The sequence below is a fragment of the Mus musculus genome, chromosome 7 (genome assembly GCF_000001635.26).
Source record: "Mus musculus strain C57BL/6J chromosome 7, GRCm38.p6 C57BL/6J".
In the NCBI taxonomy this organism is placed as follows: domain Eukaryota; kingdom Metazoa; phylum Chordata; class Mammalia; order Rodentia; family Muridae; genus Mus; species Mus musculus.
The window spans coordinates 105,202,685-105,223,848 of NC_000073.6; the positions used below are offsets into that span (position 1 = coordinate 105,202,685).

General features: G+C 42.0%; 1 protein-coding gene across 1 annotated transcript; it reads right to left on the reverse strand.

Moving 5' to 3' along the window:
• Window positions 1–703: 703 nt before the first annotated feature.
• Olfr686 (olfactory receptor 686) lies at window positions 704–1,657 on the reverse strand. The gene has a single exon (NM_147069.1). It carries the CDS (start codon window positions 1,655–1,657, stop codon window positions 704–706), a length of 954 nt encoding a protein of 317 aa, NP_667280.1.
• Between the last annotated feature and the right edge of the window lie 19,507 nt (window positions 1,658–21,164).

The following is a 21,164-nucleotide window of genomic DNA, read 5'->3' on the forward strand; positions in this document are numbered from 1 at the left end:
GAGCACTGGTTCTCAACCTTCCTAAAGATGAGACATACATACCCTGTCCTTGTGAAAAGGATATTTGACCCTCAGGGGGTTGTGATTGAGAACCACTGGTTTTCTTAACATAAACTCAAGATAGTGCTATAATTTGATACTACTCTAAAGCCTGAATTTCTCCAGCAGAGAGGATCTTTTGGCTCCCATGTGTAGGCTGAGTGTGCATGCTACGTGGTAAGAGCTGCCTCATTTTCTCAAATGTCCAGAATAAGCATCTAGTCTACAGCTCTCACTACATGCCAGGTATGTACAAATCTTTTTGCGTGTGTGACATGGTCTTGCTATGTATCCCTGGTCAGATTTCAATTCTTTGTGTAGCCCAGGCTGACCTCAAACTCATGATTCTTCTGCCTCAGCTTCCCTCCTGTATCTCCATGCCCAGCTACTATTCTATTTCTTAACTATCTGATGTATCTATATCATCAACCTTTAGAAGAAAAAGATTCGAGAGATACTTGTTTAGTGAATAACTGAGCTTCTACACCTTTCTTAGTCTTGTATTCCAATATGCAAACATCAGAGAACCCAGAAGAGATTTTCCATATTATAATATCCCAGGATGCTTTCTGTCTCCACCAGGCAAATGACCTGGTCAGTAGAACTTCTAATCTATGGAGAAAGGCCATCATGACCCCTGAGGTCCAGCTGACAAAAATAACAGTCAAGTGGGTTCAATCTTCTTGGAACCTATAATTGTGAACAGACACTCTCTGATCTGTTTGGTCTTAACCCCATATACAATGGGGTCCAAAGCAGGGGGAAAAAGCAAGTAGAGATTGGCAAGGATGACCTTGGCAGCAGAAGCTGTGGATGGCCCAAAGCGCTGCATGACCACAGAAAGAAAGCCAGGTCCATAGAAGAAGAGGATGACACAGACATGGGCTGTGCATGTACTTCCTGCTTTGCCACGTGCCTCTGGAGAAGGAAAACGCATCACTGTCTTCACAATCTGTCCATAAGAGTAGGCAATAAAGGCCATATCCCCCACACCAAGAAAGATTGCCACAGCAAAAGCATAGAGACTGTCCACAGTTATGGCCCCACAAGCCAGCTTCACCACGGACATGTGTTCACAGTAAGTGTAAGCAATTGTGTGTGAACCACAATAAGACAGTCGACAAGCCAGGCTTGGAAAGAAGATAGTTAAACCCACACCTCGCAGTGCCACCAGGCCTCCAATCTTGGCAACAACTTCAGGCGTAAGGATGGTTGCATAATGCAATGGGTTACAGATAGCCACAAATCGGTCCAAGGCCATGGCCACCAGCACCCCTGACTCCATGGCAGAGAATGCATGGATGAGGAACATTTGGGACAGACAGGCATAGGAGCTGATGGCTGTGGCACCAAACCAGAAAATAGCCAGCATCTTGGGCAGAGTGGAAAGGGAGAGGACCAGATCAACAAAAGAGAGCATTGCAAGAAACAAAAACATGGGCTGGTGGAGCCTGTGTTCTATCCAGATGAGAGAAAGCAGGACTGCATTCCCAGTTAGTGACAGGACAAACATGAAGCAGAAGGGAAGGGATATCCAAACATGGGCAGCAGTCAGTCCTGGGATGCCAGTCAAGAAGAAAGTATGTGGAAGGAGATGAGAATTATTAGAAAAAATCATAGTTGCTCTCCCACACAAAGAGCAAAGAGCCGCTGTAAAGAAAAGGCAGAGATGTAAGATCCAATGAGTGCAGATTATTAGAAAGTCAGGTTGTATGGTCTCACTGATATCAACACCAGCACCACATCACTTTTGCCTTACAGTTAGTTCTAAAGAAAAGCTCAAAGATAATTTTCAATTTATTCAATATTTCTGAACATTTTCAGATCAGAAGGGTAAGACAGTGGGAAATACATTGGTGAGAAGTTCGGAAACAAGATCCAAAGCTTAGATTCACAGCATGTGTGTTCTGGGCTAATTTATGCAGCTGTGAGTGAATATCAAGCAAGTACTATCAATTTTTAAATCGTTCCTGTCAAGCTCATACTCCAAATCATCATTGGCCTTGGTGTCCTCAAGACTTAATCCACTGACCACTTAAAACTGCCCAAAATGCTAGCACCTGAAAAGTCTTCATTTAGCGGCAACTCGCTCTTCTGGATTTTTTGGCTGCCAACATTAGAGAATATTATGTATTCCCTGGAGTCTCCAATGCTGATCAGACCCTTCCTTGTATTATTCTTTTTTAAAATTTTATTTTATTTTTAATTTATTTTTACACTCCATATTCCATTCCCGCCCCTCCTCATCAACCCTCTGTCTGCTCCACATCCTACACCTTCTCCCCACCCCCTCCCATCTCCACGTGGATGCCCATACCCCCTACCCCCTACCTACCTGACCTCTAAACTCCCTGGGGCCTCCAGTCTCTTGAAGGTTAGGTTCATCATCTCTGAATGAGCACAGACCCGGAAGTCCTCTACTGTATGAGTGTTGGGGGCCTCATATCAGCTGGTGTATGCTGTCTGTTTGGTGGTCCAGTGTTGAGAGATCTCAGGGGTCCAGATAAATTGAGACTGCTGTTCCTCCTACAGGATCACCCCTCTCCTCAGCTTCTCTCAAGCCTTCCCTAATTCAACAACAGGGGTCAGCTGCTCTGTTCATTGGTTGGGTGCAAATATCTGTATCTGACTCTTTCAGCTGCTTGTTGGAAGCCACTTGCTTCTCCACCCAATATCTCAGTGACTGACTGCCTCACCTGCCATATCTCCCTCTCCTTCAAGGTGGTGATGTGCTGGTATACAGCATTTCAGTGACCTTCAGTAAACAGAAGCTCTTAGACACATAGGTAAAGGCCAAAGAGTGTGTTAGAGCCCCCTACTGAGAGTAGAGTATAAAGTTATCTGATGTTACCACAGCAACAGTTTGCAGCATTGTCTGTGTTCTCAAGATGCTCCCTAACAAATGTCATCATCGTGTGTTATTAGAGTCACAGAAAACTAGGAAGAAATAAGTCAACCAGTGTAACATACATGTCTGAATAAATGAATAAAACCACAGCCCACATCCACTGACCTAATAAGCTACAAGATGTCTCTGTGTCACAGTAGCTCTTACAGGGCAAGAAACATCTAGGACCCTTGGACCATGACTAAAAGAGAGTAACAATATAGATAGATGAAACAAGGACTGAGTAGCAGTGACTGGGGGATTATCAGTCGCTCTGACATCTTAATACCTCAGGTAGCATGATCCTTTCATGTGACAGTTAAGCACAGGGACACAAAAATATAAAGACTTAAGCAGCACTGCCCTCAGGTAATCATCAAGCCCTAACCCACCACACATCTGAAACTGTCTGGAAAATTGTCATCTGGGAAAACCTTTCACTTAAAGGCATCTCAGTCTTCCTGATGTTACTTGACTGGCAAGATTACTGAATACACACACACACACACACACACACACACACACACACACACACATACATACTCAGGAATACTTGTATATGCAATAATCAGGAAAGCTTTGGGAAAGTGAATCACATGCTAGGTGAGAAAGAAATAGTCATTGATCTTATAGCCCCAGTGATGACAAAAGTGAGTCTCTGGGTAAAAGAAACAGAACTCATCTTGGAATGTAGTTCAAGAGAGCAGTTTTAAAGTGGCCAAGGAATTTGCCTCTCCTCCTTATGGAAACCATATAATTATTTTCCTTTCCTTCAACCACAACTGCCAAGAAGACTGTGTGATAATAACAGATAATAAGGTCATGGAATAGAATACACCCAGAATCAAAATCCATCTTTTCTGACATGTCAGCTATGTTAACATTAAGAAAAGCACCTAGGCACTTTCAAACCTCCAAGGAGGTATCCTCACATGTGAAATGCTTATATTAAAATCTGCCTCACAAAGGCATAGTAAAAATTGAATAATATTTAATATAAAAATGTCAAATGTAAAAAATATCACTTTAATTGGACTGTAAGTAATAAATGATATGCTAGAAGCACTCTGGTTAAAAGTAGGAATTTTGGGGGATTTCAAGAGAGGATATAGTAACTGGGGTTATCTGTACCCACTCCTTGCATCATGCTCCACTCTCCCTTCCCAGTGGCATACTATTCTACTAATCACCTCCAGGGTGTGGTGCTGTGAGGGAAATAGAGGCTGAAGAGAAGTATGGCTCTGATTATCTGCTTCAAGTTTTCCTCTACAGTCCACCCTTAAGCCTCTGTCTTCAGAAAACTGTTAGAAATAATTGCACCTGGTAACGTTGGGACAGAAAAAAAAAATCACTATTTTATCCATGTACTTCAGGAGTCAAAACAAGGAAGTAAGAAAAGAGGGAAAGGATTAAAGAACCAGAGAAATCTCAACTCCAGATTGCCTTTATAAATGTTTTCCTATGACTAGTCTCCTGGGCATCCAAAAGGATCAGGCCTCCAAAAGACTCCTAATCCAGGACTGAACTGTGTGCTTTGCTGAGGAATTTTCAAATACTCATGTCTTCCTTGTCTGTCCCATAAAACACCACACAGAGATCTGACTAGGCTTCTAACACAATATATAATATTACCCATGTTGTCCTTTTAATTTTTTGTTTAATGACATAAAGAGCATGCCACTTCACTATAGACTAGTTCAGATTAGCCAGAGTAAAGGACAGTTAAAATATAGATATATCCTTCATAAGTATGTCTTCCTACCCTGAGCCATTACTCACCAAACAACTGTGTTGATTGACCTACAGAAGGGTAAGAGGTTAAGCTACCAGTCAGGCCCCAAGAATAGAGTATTTAATAGGATGCTTTTGAGATATTGTCTGTAGGGATCCAAAGTGAATTTTCAAACATCTAGATACCAATTAATATTTCTGCCTTCTCTTCAAACAAAAGTCTAACAATATCTTTTCTCTTTATTGAGTCTCATGAGAACAGCCCCAGCAGGGAATATTTTGAACAGCATATCCCAGGGTATCTTGCCAAGAAGAGACCAAGATCCAGAGACAAGGAAAGGATTATTGTCATGGATACTGGGAGTACCTAAACTGGTGATGATCTAGAAGAATCTGGTTCAAGATGCTAAAGAAGAAAACAGGGAATGAGGAAGAGTAAGTAGCCTTGGAAGCAGCACAGAATATTGCCAAGGAGACCCCTAGATGGTCAGGAAGAACCATGAGAAGAGTAGATGAATGTGTAGAAGAAACCTTTGATGCAAGGGGGAACTTGGCCAGAAACTATGCCAATGGTCCTGTGTCTAATGTTGCAGTGATGGATCCAAGGCTAAGCCAAGTGCTGTAGGTGTTGTTCCATGTATGCCGTCTAACAACTCAAGCCTTTTAATTGGCCTTTCTATAATTTACTCACTTCTCAATCATTAAATCACCCTTAATAAAAATGGCAACTCAACCTACTGGAAATAGGGGCTATCTAGGACTATGAAAGATTTGGATGTTACATTTGACAGGAAGGAACTGGAGAACTGTATGTTCAGTCTTCAGAGGAAAAGGTATATATGATGGCATGCCTCAATATTCACATATTATTCAAATCCAGGAAGAATTTTCTAACAAGGGAAAATGATTTTTTTTAACAAAAGCCTTAAGGTGAAGTGAGAGCAAACTCATTGTGCCAACGAGTTTTATAGTAACTTGACACAAGCTAGAGTCATCTGGGGAGAGGGATCCTCAATTGAGAAAATGTCCCTACAAGATTGATATATAAGAAAGCCTATAGTGCATTTTTCTTAATTTATGATTGATGTGAGTGGACCCACCTACAGTGGGCAGTGCCATTCCTGAGTGGGTGGTCCTGGATTCTATAAGAAAGCAAGTTGAGTAAACCAGGGAGAAGAGTGCTACTTACTGGCTTATTTCTCACGTTCCTTCCCTGATTTCCCTTAGTGATAGATTGTGACCTCAGAGTTGTAAGTGAAATAAACTCTTCCTCCCAAGTTGCTTTTGGTTATGGTATTTTATCACAGCAATAGAAACCCTAAGTAAGTCGCGCATATAAACAATTTTTTGAGACAAGGTCTCATTATGCAGCCTTGACTGACCTGGAACTAGCTATGGAGACCAGGCTTTCCTTGAACTCATAGCTATCTACCTGCCTCTGCTTCCACAGTGCTAGGATTAAAGCCAGGCATGACCATGATCAGCATGCATATAAATTTACAGTTAGGATTGAGACATATTTTTGTCTCTTTGGCATGATAATCCCTTTGCCCCTTCCCCTAGGCTCCATATCCCAACTCTCAACTCCAGCAGAGTCTTATGCTTACAAGAAACCACACTAGCATTAGTAACCCCAGGTTAGACATCACCCACCTCTGCTAACACTCTTTAAGGCCAGCTTAAGAGTTTCCAAACAGCAACCCCTCACCTAGGTTCCATATCCCTTCTGGCCTACAACTTCAGCGGGAGAATTCTGCTTTACTAAAGGCCACAAAGGTATCAGGAATCCTAGATGACTAGAGGCCAGCATAAGCACACAATTAACAACAGCCATAGTTGGAGAGGTGGCTCAGCAGTTAAGGGCACTGACTGTTCTTTCAGAGGTCCTGAGTTCAATTCCCAACAACCACATGGTAACTCACAACCATCTGTAATGGGATCCAATGCCCTTGTCTGGTGTGTCTAAAGACAGCAACAATGTACTCACATACATAAAATATAAAAAAGAAATATGCAAACATGTGAAGGAGATGAGAAAAACTGTTTGAGACCTGAAAATGAAAATAGAAGAGATAAAGAAAACACAAACTGAGGGAATCCAGAAGATGGATATTTTAGGTAAGCGAGCAAGGAGTACAGGCACAAGCATCACCAACAGAATATAGGAAGAGAGAATCTCAGGAGTAGAAAATACAATCAAAGAAATTGATAGATCTGTCAAAGAAAATGTCAAATATAAAAAAGTTCCTGACAAAACAAATCCAGGTTATCTGGAGCATGATGAAAAGAGCAAACATAAAAATAATAGGAATATGAGGAAAAGATTCTCAGGCCAAAGGCCATAAAATAGCAGTTACGGGGAGGGGAAATGTGAACCCCTAATCTACTTTTCTAATGGATGGACCAGACACTTCCCTGCTGTGTACCCCAAAGACTTGCTGTTTAAATTTTCATAGGATATTTCTGCTCCAGCACTCTGGTGTCCTGGAAGGGCAGGCAATTTCACTCAGGCATGTGCTGCTGATCCATCATAACTAACATAGACTTCTTGTTCTCCCCACCTTCTCCTCTTCCACACTCCTCTCTACCACTTCTTTCTTCTCCTCATGGTCCCTACTTGCAACCCTCATCCAGGTAACTGAACCTACCTAACTCTATTTCCTCCAGTAATTGGCTGTATACATTTTTGTTTAACCAACAGTTTTAAATTGGGAATCAAAGTTTGCACAACAAAAGCCAGTATGCATGGGAATTTGCTCTTCTTGGGGAAGCCAGATCTTGTAGTACAGAATTTAGCATTTAAATAGATAGCAGTTCCAGATCATCTCCCAACAGATACTTGTTCAACTATGTTCATAGCAGCTTTATTCAAAATGGCCAGAAACTGAAAACAACCTAGATGTCCCTCAACTGAAGAATAGAAAAAGAAATGTGGTTCATTTACACAATAGAGTGTCACTCACCTGTTAAAAATAATGAAATCATGATGTTTACAGGCAAATGGATGGAACTAGAAAAACTACCCTGAGTGAGGTAACCCAGGCCCAGAAAATCAAACATGATAATGTACTCACTTATAAGTGGATAAAGTACAGGAAAACCATGCTATAATCCACAGACCCAGAGAAGCTAGATAGCAAAGAGAGCTCAAAGGAGAGCACATGAATCTCTCAATGAAGGGGAAATAGATGAGACATCATAGGTGGATGGGGTATGGGAGAGCGCTGAGGATGGGGTTATCAAAACAAGTGGGATCAGGTAGAGGGGAAAATGGAAGAAGAGAGTATTGAGAGAGACAACTGGAATCTGGGAGCATTTCTGGGATGAACTAGAAACCTACTGCAATGAAAACTCCCAAGAGTCTGACCCTAGCTAAAATTCTTAGCAATAGAGGATACGGAGCCTGGACTGGCATCTTGTGTAACCAGGCAAGACTTCCAGTGGAGGGACTGGGGTGTTAACACAGCCACAAAAACTTTGTCCTACAATTTTTGTGAGGCCTACACGATGTGGTGGGGAAAGGAAATACAGAACTTTTGGGAGTGGCCAACCAATGATAGGTCTAGCTTGAGACCTATGCCATGAAAGGTAGCCCATCCATGATACTTCCTGGTGATCCAGGACCCAGAGACTGGATATCCCAGAGACCAAGAATAGAAAATGATTCCTAATGATACTCTGCTATGTAGGAGCCAGAGGGCTCAAGGATACCACAATAAAACCCATAGAACCAACCAATCAGGGCTCATAGAGGCTCACAGAGACTGAACTGACAATCAGGGAGCCTACATCAGACTGACCTAAGCCATGGGCATATATGTTACAGTTATGTAGCTTGTTCCTCTTATGTGACTCCTAAACAGTGGGAGCAGGGGCTATCTCTGACTCTTTTGACTGCTTTAGGGACCCTTTCCAACCTCAACATAAGAGGAGATGTCCAAACTTACTGAAACTTGATGTTCCATGGTTGGTTGATACTCATGGGAAACCAGCACTTTTCTGAAGAGAAATGGAGGAGGAGTGGATTTGGCAGGACAGGGAGGGAGGAGCAGATGGAGGTTTGTGGAGTGGCTAAGAAGAGAGTAGGGAGAAGAAACAGCACCTGGGATGTAAAAGAAGAAGACGAAGAAGAAGAAGAAGAAGAAGAAGAAGAAGAAGAAGAAGAAGAAGAAGAAGAAGAAGAAGAAGAAGAAGAAGAAGAAGAAGAAAGGAGAGAATGGAGAGAAAAGAAAAAAGAAAGAGAGAGAGAGGGAGGGAGGGAGGGAGGGAGGGAGGGAGGGAGGGAGGGAGGAAAGGAGAAGGAGAAGGAGAAGGAGAAGGAGAAGGAGAAGGAGAAGGAGAAGGAGAAGGAGAAGGAGAAGGAGAAGGAGAAGGAGAAGGAGAAGGAGAAGGAGAAGGAGAAGAAGAAGAAGAAGAAGAAGAAGAAGAAGAAGAAGAAGAAGAAGAAGAAGAAGAAGAAGAAGAAGAAGGGAGAGAATGGAGAGAATGGAGAGAATGGAGAGAAAAGAAGAAAGAAAGAAAGAAAGAAAAAAGAAAGAGAGAGAGAGGGAGGGAGGAAAGGAAAGGAAAGGAAAGGAAAGGAAAGGAAAGGAAAGGAAAGGAAAGGAAAGGAAAGGAAAGGAAAGGAAAGGAAAGGAAAAAAGAAAGAGAAAGAGTAGAAATGTATTTATTGTGTGTTTATATACATATATACACACATAAGTACACATATATTGATTATCCCTTATCAGAACAATAGGAGTCAACACAGGCCATATCAGAAAGAAATCTCAGAAGATTGGTCAGATTCAAGTACCAAGAATCTGATAATTTACTTACTATAGTCATTTTCTTAGAACACTGTACATTTCCTGAAGAAATAAGAACACATAGCAGGTCTCATTTAAGGTAAGTGCAAGTTATAAACCTAATATAAAATGCCTTGTTGTCTGAGAATTGACCCTTGATAACCAAGAGACAATGCTATGATAACTCTGAAACTTCAGGAAACAGGCTAGGAACCAAAACAGCAGAGAAACCTGACAGAACATATAGGTAAGACATGTGTCAAAAGCTATACAAAGATCAGAGGAACTAAGAAAGACAAACATGGAACTGTAACAAACACTGAGATGCTTCAAGTAAATAAATGTTTCAATAAAAGGTGAGAGTGTGGGCTGCATGTGTCAAGCTCTCAAAGCTTTCAGATAAAGTTGGGCATTCTACAAATCAAGAGATAAGAATAAGTATAACCTAAACACAATCAAGAGGGTTTTTTTTCAATCCTATCTTTTTTTTAGGTATTTTCTTCATTTACATTTCCAATAGTCCCCCATACCCCCCCCCCCAACTCCCCTACCTACCCACTCCCACTTCTTGGCCCTAGCATTCCCCTGTACTGAGGCATATAAAGTTTGCAAGACCAATGGGCCTGTAGTTTTTTTGTTTGTTTGTTTGTTTGTTTGTTTGTTTGTTTGTTTAAGTCTGAGTTCTTCTTAAGATTGTGCGACAGTCTGCATACATGCTGTGGTTGTTTAGCTTGGGGTGTTTGTGGGACTCCAAATAGTGGGAAAGGTAGTATCTCTCATTCTTTTCTCTGTTCTTGGGACTCCTTTCCTCCTACTAGGTTGCCTTTGTCCAGGCTTGATATGAGGGCTTGTGCCTAGTTTTATTGCATCTTATTATGCCATGTTCAGTAGATGTCACTAGGAGGCCTGCTCTTTTCTAAAGGCAAATAGAGGAGCAGTGGATCTAGGGGACACAGGGAGCCTGGGATGTATGGAGGGAGGAGGCTGTAGCTAGATGTATTTATGAGAGAAGAAAAAAATTTTAAAGATTGTGGATCAGAACATAGAAATTTGAAACTGGGTCACATAGAAGGTGTATATTAAAGCAGAACAAAGCCCTACTGTAGGCAAGGGAAAGTGCCAAGTAAGGATGGGTGGCCACAGCTTGGAAAGAGAAACACCTTAGAGAGACACTGTCTAATTATGCCTGTAGGGATCAGACAAGGCTTCCCAAATGAGGCAACATTGCAGAAGGTTTCAGGATGACTCATTAGCATTAAGGAGACACCAAAAGTCAGAAAGTATGGAATTCTTGGTGCTTTAACTATTTGTTTGTTTGTTTACGTGTGTGTGTGTGTGTGTTTGCTCTATGTATGTCTACATACCAAATGTGTGCCTAGCATCTGAGTAGGCCAGAAATTGGTGTAAGGATCCCTTGAAACTAGAGTTACAGATGGTTGTAAGCTACCATGTGGGTTCTGGGATTAAACTTATGGCTTCTGGAATAGCAGCTGGTGCTCTTAACCACTGAACCATCTCTCCAGCTCAAAAAATAGGGGATCCATTCATTTTCAGCAGCTGCAGCGATAAATACTGTTCTAAAGGAAGGCTAGTCTCAGTCTACAAGAGGTCTTAAGTTTACACAAAGAACACTTCACAGTAAATTTGGAGTCAAGAAAGACATTGGAACAGACATGGAAGTATATATGTAGATCAATCTCATTCATACACACAACAGTGCTGTCAGCAGCTTCCTTCATAGTATCCTAGGCATAAGAAGAAGGAATATAAATTTTGGATTGAAGTGAATATATATATTTTTATATCCTTAACCCTTGTCCCTCTTCTCCTCCAAGTCTCATTCTTACAAATCCCTCTCCTCATTATACCCTCCCCTTCTCCTCAGAGAAGGGGAAGCCCCTCTTTAGTACCACTCCAACCTGGGACATCCAGCCACAGGAGGAAGCTAATACTACATTTTCCCAATGTGCCACTCATGGGTGAACAACAGAAAGAATTAAAGGCAGCATGTACATCTGTTTGTGGTGGCACTATCCTAAACAGTCAAGATATTGTATTAGCCTATGACCACATTAATAAATGAATGGGTGAATAAAATGTGATTTTCTACACAATGGAGTGTTATTGAGCCATCTGCCTTATAGAAGGAAATTACATCATCCACAAGAAAGTGGATGGTCTGAAGAGTATTACATTAAGCAAAATAAGCAAAATTCAGAAAGACTAATGTTTTATCTTCTCATATGTGGACACTAGATCTAAACATGAAAATACATGAAAGCAGAACAGGACTATGGAGGCAAGAGGACAAGAGGTGTGTAAAGTGTAAAGTGCTGAGTATAGGTGGAATGCACTATGTGCATCAATGAAAATGTCATAATGAAACACATTTATTTTGCACAAATTACACAAATTAACTTAATTTTTAAATGCATTTAATAATTAACAATAAAAGAAAAGAAAATGAGAGTTTAAAAGGGAATAGTTCTCAAACCATGTTATGAAGCCACTAAAAACCTAACCATCATAGAGACATTGAAAAATAAGAAAGCCTAGATCAATATCCTTCATGCAACAAACATAAAAATTCTCACCAAATTAATTATTAAGTAAAATTCAGCAATAAGTGGAAAGAATAATATATAAGGAGTACATAAGGACATTTGTTAACAAAGAATGCAAGATAATTTGCCATTTAGAATATCTCAAGATAATTCAGCATATTAGCAAAATATGTGAGGAAAATCATAATCTTATTCAATAGACACAGACACAAACTTGCAAACTCGGCACACTGGAAGCAGCAGGGCACTTCCCACACATGAAGGGGAGCCTGCATAGAACAGATGCTGCTAATGTGGTACTTGGAAGTGAAAGGCTGAAAACTTCCCCCTAAATGTGGGGGTTTCTTTGTTTTTTTCATTGTCTGACATTCTCAATGCTCCTAATGACTGGAGGCTCTAATGGTGTGAATAAGACAGTGAGAGTGCAGACTGGAAAGACAGGAGTAAGAAGCTGTCATATGCTGACAGTGTGATTGTACAAAAGCCTGAGATACCAGAGCAGTGAAGGAAATATCTTCAATGTACAGGTCTTTTACAAACCTCTTCTGTATCTGATATATGTGTGAGTCTTCTTAATAGCACACAAGATAAAATCTTTCTTTAAAAATGTAATTTTCTCAAAGCATCTTTATTTTTTTTTGCCAGTGGGGAAATGTGATTTCATATTCTTATGAATATAAATATAGAAAAAATAAATCTTTCTCCTCTAAATTCTCCTCATGCCTTCTACTGACAAAGTTTACATTGGGACAAACTGAAAGGACAGTACTATTTAAAGGGCCCACAGGCATTTTACAGAAAAGGCAAATTGGTAAGTTTGTACACAAGATGAAGTAAGCTGATTGCTAATAAATTCACAGTTATGATATCAGTATAAAACAATGACATAATGAATACGTAATTGCAACATTTAAACTTGTGTTCTTGCTATTAAATTTCACTATTTGGTGTGGAATCACCAGCAGATAGATACAGAAGAAACTATTACGGGCGCACAACGTATAGTCCACTTGCCTCCACTAAGTCAGTGCAGTCTCTTTCTGTTTGGTAACTGGGATACATCACTCCACAAAATAGCTAACTACTTTCCCTACTGCTTTTGTAGTAATAAATTAAGTCCTTTGGTGTGAGAATTTTTAAACAATGGATCAAAATTGAAACATTTCAAGGCTGGAGATTTACCTCAGTAATACAATATTCCAGAACTACTGAAACACACACACAAACACAATTCTGTTCTAGGCCTTTGTTGAAATTTGAATATTTTTCATTAGCATAAATACAAATTGAAATCCAGAATATGTACATATCCCAACCAGGAAATATCAGTACCTGCTGAAGTACCCTATATCCTACTAGTTAGCTTCACTGTAGCCTGGACAGAAGGCTACAGTAGAGTTACATCTCTCATTATAATAGCTAATCATCACATCAACTTTGAATTTAAGAAGCAGCCAAAGATTACATCTGTTTACTTATACTTACTTCCCATTAAGCATCACTACACCAGCTTCCTGACTATTCATCTAAGAAACCTTAAGGTTTCTTCAGGAAGTAGGCTATAACATTAACTTGTTGAATCCAGTGTACCTCTGAATTTAGAAGTATTCTGATGAGCACCAACAAGGCCCCCCTCTCCAAAGTCATACACATCTTATGATAGAGTCTGACTGACTGGTTCATTTTATTGTTCTGTCATTTAAAGTTTATTTCAGACAAAATCACCAATTCATCACCTTTGACCCAAGCATATGTATAATTCCATCCCATTGCACTCTTGTCATTTAATTCCACTAATACATAAAGAAATTTAGTAAATTTATAAAGATTTTTTTTGGAACATGAAAGTTTGGCCTGCATGTATGTCTGTGCACACTTAAGTATGTGCCTGGTGCCTGTGGAGGCCCTCAGATCCTCTAGAACTGGAGTTGCTGATGAGGGTGGGCCACCATGTGGGCACTGGAAATTGAACCCAAGTCCGCTAAAAAAAACTATCAGTGCTCTTAAACACTGAGTCATCTGACCAGCACCCCATCACCAACCACCACTGAGTAAATTTACTTCTTTTCAAAATAGATTGGTTGGTGGAAAATATCACAAAGAACAGTCTACCAGAACAGACTGGTGATTCTGTCAAGGAAAGTAATCTCATTGCTCTGCATTCTAAATTAATATTCAAAACTTGTCATAAAAGAGGAAACAGTCATCAGCATTTTGAAGTCTTTAGCAAGGACAATACTTGGCTTTAAGACAAAAGAAAGAGCTGTAAAATTTAAAAGTCTGCCAAGTCCAAATAATAGGAAGTAAAACAGACTGTAGCCTTTAGAAGAGATACTGGCTAAAAATAGTGATCATACAATTCAAAGCCTTTTTATAATTGGGAGGGGGATGATCAATGAGACTGGAGTGAGTTCATGCCTGAAGAACCTGGAGTGTTAGAGTAATAGTCTATTAGGCTGCTCCTGGGACCAAGGCTACTTGTCAAAAAGCTCTTGAGTCATATTGCCAAGGTAACATGTGAAATATTGAGCTCTTGAGAATAGAGTAAGGAGGGCCCAAGAATCATCATCTCAGAAACAGGCAACTTGGGGAGTTATACTAAAACCCCCCCAACTCCAGGTGTGAGGAATAAGAGAAGGGATGTGTTCGGGATGGTGGGCTGAGCACAGGTACAGTAGCATGGGAAGCAGAGGTTGCTGCAGGGCCCTGTAACAGGAGCCTCGTCACACCCTCCTGAAGAGGTAAGCAAGCCTGCAGGTTCAGAGGGGAAAGGACAGAGTCCCTGCCTTATATTTCAGTCCTGATCCCTGAGTGGTGAGGCAGCAGAGTCCCTACCCTGTAGTTCAGTCCTAGTCTCTGACTACAGACCTCATTTCTAGTCTTCACAACTGGTTTTCTTTTCTTTTCTTTTCCTTTCTTTTCTTTTCTTTTCAAGATTTATCATCATCAATACTTCCTGTCTCTGACCTCCTCACTTAGGTAAGGACTGGGATCTGTGATCTAAAAGCAAGAGCGAAAGAAATAAAGCTGAAGTCTAGACTGATCAGTGAGCAATAGATTATGGGACTTGTAATAATACTCCTTATCCAGCTTCCCCAGTAACAATAAACTCTAAAGATTGTTTTACATTGTTTGATAAAAGATATAAACTATCAAAGGCCAAGATTAAAAATACTGTATTTAATATAAGTCCAAACTGAATTCCATTAACGTAAACTAAAAACGTGATTTATGTGTGCTCATAATGGCATTGTTTTACACTGATATTCTATCCATGAACTTCAAGCCATTTCATTGACACAGAAAACAAAACATAAGAGATATAAATATTTATAAAGAGGAAGAATGCTTAGCAATTTTACAAGGCTGAATTTCACCTCCAATGCTGCTCAAAGGAGGTGCACACCCTGTGATCCCAGTAGGAGGCAGGAGGATTAGAAATTCAGGGTCATCCTCAGCTACACAATGAGTTTAAGGCCAGCTCAGGCTACATAAGAAAATGCCACGTAAACAAGCCTAACACCTGAATAAGGAAGGATACCTCAAAAGGCTTCCAGCTATAGCTCTTCAATCCAAGCTGCACACTTTGCCCTGGTCTTTCCCGTTACATGAGTGAGCACCCAAAGCCAGGAAGAAGCCAGTCCCTACAGGCCAGAGTAGCCTGAGAGAAGAGTTGGTCAAGCTCAGGGGACAAGGCTGCTTGTTACTGTGATGATTAGTGTTGTCAGCTTGATGGGATTTAGAATCGCCATGGAAACAAATCTTTGGTACATCTGTGAGGGATTTTCTAGATTAGGTTATCCAAGGGATCACACAGGTGTCTAGTGTCTGTCCCCACAACTCAATCCTGATCCCAACTGGCTTCATGATTCCATTCCTAATGGCTATGGAATGGAACTCCTCACAGGCAGGATACATACACTCTTGGTTATCTAGATCAGCCCACACCCTTGCCCCCAGTAAGCAGGCGCGCAGCTTAGTGACTAAGCTGCAGCTGCTACCTCAAGGTACTATCCACTGAAGCTTATTGGCCAAGGCTCAGCTGACAGTAGTATTGCTGGCTAGGGTGGACTTGCTCAGCAAGTTGGGTCAAAGCAATAGAAGGCTGGTGCTCCAGCAGGGTAGGGGAAAAGCTGAGACATGGGAGGCGCGGGGGGGGGGGGGGGGGCACTTTTAACTTTCCTGGACACCCACTGAGATCCTGCTGAGACATCCACTTTTGGCTACAGGAGCATTGGTGGCTGCCACTCTGTAACCAAGCAAGTAGATTTGTTAAGTTCTGGTAAGCAAGACAGCCTCCTTTTAAGTCTCTTTTTTAAAACTTGGAGACTCCACCATAGAGGGGGGAAAACAACAAAAACAAAAACAAAAACAAACAAACAAACAAACAAAACAAAACTGCCCAGTGCCTTGTTATGTATTCTTGGTGGTAAGTGAAGGTTATAAAATTAGCATTCATTATCAATAGTTTTAACTATTTACTTATTGCCAGCTGGGTTGGCAGGTGGCTTATGGAAGGTAAGGGAAGTTTTCAAAGGCAAACAGAAGGAGCAGATAGATTTAAAAAACAAAATTGGAGCAAACAGATTTAAAGCCACTTGTGAAGGTGCACACAAGGAATCCGGAGATGAAGGACATCCTTCCTTGCATAGTGAGTTCCTAGCCATTCTTAGTAGCAGGAGACCAGGTTTCAAATAAATGCCCAGTGGGCCGGGCTCCAGTTTTGTCCACTGTGTTTCTTAGTGGTTATCATATCACAATCTAGTCAGTATCTTGAAGCTGTGTCCAAATCTTCTGAGACCTTGTGGGAGTAAACTGTTAAAGGCTTCGGGATACTCTGCCTGTCATAAATTTAAATATACTAATAATTAGCAGACTTCTGGCAAGATTGAGGGCTATATTGATTGGTTATATCTGAATAGAGCACACCATCATTCAATGGCAGTAGAGAAAAATAATCAAGACAGGCTAGGAATGAAAATCTTAAGTAGCTTTGACAGGTTATGTAAGTAGAAAAAAACACATTTTTGCATTAGCAGAGAAACATTTGTCTTAGAGTTGGTGTGGACCAGAATACGGGAGCTGGCAGCAGTGGCTTGAGATCATGATGAGAGAACGTAAGTTTGTTCAGGTGGATTTAGGCTGTGCAGATGGTGCGGGTGGGCAAGCCTTGGGAATGGCTAGTCTGCAGAGCAAGGAACAGGCACACAAACGGGCAGGGATGGGGGCTGGGCAGCCTGTAGCCTGAAGGGCACAATAATGGAATGTGCCCCCAGAGCATGCTGGGCCAAGATGTTGCTGCTGAACTGCAGTGGCAGCAAGGCTGTGTCTACTTCAACCGAGGGGGTGAAAGTTCTGGAAGCTGGAAGCCGGAAGGTGTAAACCGACTGACCAGAAGCAGGAAGCCCAGCGCTTCTGGCTGTAGGGTCTGTGATGGGCAGCGAGCATCCGAAGTAGTGTTCCAGCAAGGTGCACGGTAATCTTGTGTCACGTGGCATGGCTAGCCCCCACTTTATAAGTCTGGGGCAGAGAGCGAAAGGGGGGGTGCTCCCTCACATGTGTGGGGAAATGGCTTCTTGAACAAGGTCAAAGCTGTTTTTATTGCAGGTGCAGCAGGACTACTAGCAGGATAAGGATGTCTAAAAAGTAACAGTGCTCAGAGGAGGAAGTCTCTACAGGGCAGATTAGGGGCAGGCAGGGTCAAAGCTGCCTTTTCCATGGCTGAGAGCTGAGCAGGCAAGCAGGGCCCAGTGGTAGCTTTGGCAGGCAAAATGTAGAACACCCTTGTTCGAGAGCTCATGCAAGTGTAAGGGTGGGGGTGGTCTCGTTCACCTGAGAAAGCAAGTCTCACAGAGTCCCAGGTAGGATGTAAGGGATGGGGCCAAACCTACTTTTCAGGTGGCAACCTGGTGGAACCAGCGCCTGCAGCAGAAGTAGGTGCCAGCAAATGCGGGAGGGTGGGGGGCTCAAAGCCTACGCTACAGGTCGCTAGCAAGAAGGTGCCAGTTTAGTGGCCATGTAGAGATGTTGTTTTCTGTTAACTGTGACTTAGACCAAGACATCCCAGTAAGTAGGGACAAGGTGGCAAAGATCGAAAGAATAGGTGAAAAGAATAGGATTATTAACTGTCCCAACCAGCGTCCTGAGGGCATCATCAATAACCAGAGAGATTCTAGCACAGGCCAGACCACCAGGTCATCACGTGATGGACTGCGACTAACACTCGGACCTGGTGCTCCTGAGCTGCAGAGAGCAGTTTATCTGGGCCCTGGAATTTCTCAGCAGCAAAAAGGAAACTGTTTCAAAGGAGAGAGCAAAATTTCAACCAAGGGAAAGAGTCCCATTACAAGGGTCAGTGAGAAGGCTGAAAGTCTCCATCCTCCCCCCCCACCCCGGGCAGCACAGGGGTGGCTCCGAGCTCAAGAACTCTCCCTGGGACCATGCAGAAGTCTACTCTCACCAGAGTGGGGAGGGGGCTTACCAGTTCTCCCAAGTTTAGGCTATCAAGCATGGCTCTCCATGTGATAGCAGGGGTGGGATGTAAAACTGCAGTTTCTAAATCCTGGGTTTCGACACCATGTTGTGCTTATAAAAAGATAGGGGGAGGGTATGTTCTATGGAGGTGATGTGTGGGGGAAGGGGGTGCCTCCACCATGCTGAGGCATCCCTTCCCCTAGAGTGACCAGCCACATGACAGTACAGTATAGAATAGAGTTTATTCAGGGCATGGGGAAGGGAGTTAAGAGGGTAGTATAGACAGAGAAAGGCAGAGAAGGAGAGGGAAGTAGAGGAGTAGAGGCTGGCCATGAGCACGTGGACAGAGAGGGGAAGGGAATGAGGAGAGAATGGAGAAAAAAAGCAGAGAAAGAACAAGAGAACAAGAGAGGAACAAGAGAGGGAGGAGGGGACAAGCAGCCCCTTGTATAGTGGGTCAGACCTATCTGGCTGTTGCCAGGTAACCGCAGCGAAGCTTAGACAGAATGCTAACAACTGTATGAGTGGGTGGAATTGAACCTGAGTCCTCTGGAAGAGGTGTTAGTGCTCTTACCCACTGAGCCATCTCTCCAGCTCCTTGTTTTATTTTTCAACACAGGATCTCAGGCTGGGAATGTGGCTCAGTTGGTGGAACACTTGCCTAGCATGCAGGAAGCCTTGACTGTGTTCATCCCCAACACTGAGTACCATTTGGTCTGGTGGTACATGACTGCTGTCTAAGCAGTTGGGATGTGGAGGCAGGAGAATTAGAACCTCGCTGTCTGAACTGTATAATGTGTATAGACTGAAAAAAAAAAAAAAAAGAATAGGTCTTAGAGTAGACTGGTCTCTAACTCACTGGGTGGTTCAGGAGGCCCTTGAACCCCTGCCCTTCCAGCTTTCATCTCCCAGGTGCTAGGAGTGTGGATGGGCATCATCATGGGATATAACTGGGCATTTAGTAAGGCTGACAGAAGACTTGTAGTTATTTGTTTCTTAATTACATGATATTCAGAGAGCAGCTTATGTTCCTAAGTAGCTTGAAACTTAGTTAAATGCACGCATAAAAAAATATAGCTCTCTATTAGTTTCCATCTGTGTAACTAGATTGACATTTAAACATATATACACACAAATTTATATTTTTTGTCTTCATTTCCTCTTAATCCTATATTTAAGAAATTTGGGATTCTCATTATTATTTTCACTGAAATTGAAATTTAAAAATTTTGTGTGATTATGTCTGTGTGTCTACTTTGTGGTGCAGTGCCCACAGAGGCCAGAAGAGAGAAGAGGGCAGTAGAGCCTCTGGAACTGGAGTTAAAGGCATTTGTAAGCTACCAATATGGTTGCTGGGAAACTGATCTCAGGTTCCTGTCAAAAGTAGCAATTACTCGTGTGTGTGTGTGTGTGTGTGTGTGTGTGTGTGTGTGTGTGTGTGTGTGTGTGTATCTGTGTGTGTGTGTATCTGTGTGTGTGTGTATCTGTGTGTGTGTGTGTCTGTGTGTGTCTGTCTGTGTGTGTCTGTGTGTGTGTGTGTCTGTGTGTCTGTGTGTGTGTGTGTATGTGTGTGTATTGCTTCTGCTTTGTTTTTTTAAGTTAAAATTTTTAGTTAGTGAGCCAGGCAGTGGTGGAACACACCTTTAATCCCAGCACTTGGGAGATGGAGACAGGCAGATTTCTGAGTTCAAGGCCAGCCTGGTCTACAGAGTGAGATCCAGGATAGCCAAGGATACACAGAGAAACTCTGTCTCGAAAAACAAAAACAAAAATTTAGTTAGTATAAAAGAAAATTGGTTTAATTTTGATATTTTATACATAGACATATTATGTTTTATTTACATTACCCCCCACTGCACTTTCCCATCCTTCTTCCCTCTCTCTGATCCCCCTCCCCCTATAGCTTCCTTTATGACACGTCACATGTGTACACATACCTGCATTGAAATATAGATTCCTCATATGACATTAAACAAGCAATTCTTTCTCCTCCCCTTCTGACCATGTCCCCCTCTTTCCTTTCCCTTCTAGTCTAAATGTTTACTTTTATTTTTTGTAACAGAGTCTCTGCACTCAGCTTCATCCAGAATTAACTGCATAGCCCAGCCTGGCCTTGAGTTCATGGAGATACTCTTGCCTCAGCCTCCCAAGTGCTGGCATACAAGAGTGAACTACCATGTGGAACTCCCAAATGATTTCTTATGAGAGCAGTTTAGAAGTCACAGCTCTGCTCCTTGTCTTTTCAGTTTTGTCTGTAACACATCCCTCACCTCGTCCCCTCCCAGCCTCCTTCCCTCTTCTCCTTTGAGTTTGTGTTTCAGACAGGATCTTGCTATGTTGCCCTAGCTGGCTTGAAACCAACTCAGGCTGGTCTCAGATGAGGCTGTCCTAGCCTCATGTCTCAATATTGGATTATAGCTGTGTAGCACCATGCCAGGCTGGGCACCACCATGCCATGCTCTGTCTGACTGTTTTCAGACAGAGTCTCACCAACTAGCCCAATGTTGAGGCAGCATCTGACCAAGCCAGCCAAGTCAGTCAACCGGGTCTCAAGGGAGGGAGGGAGGATTGAAAAGAAAAAGACAATTAGACAGTGTTATAACATGACTCCAGCCAGTACTGAGGCTGAAGCACATTTATTTTTTTCCCAGTCTGCTTTTATGCTAGGTACATGCAAAGATT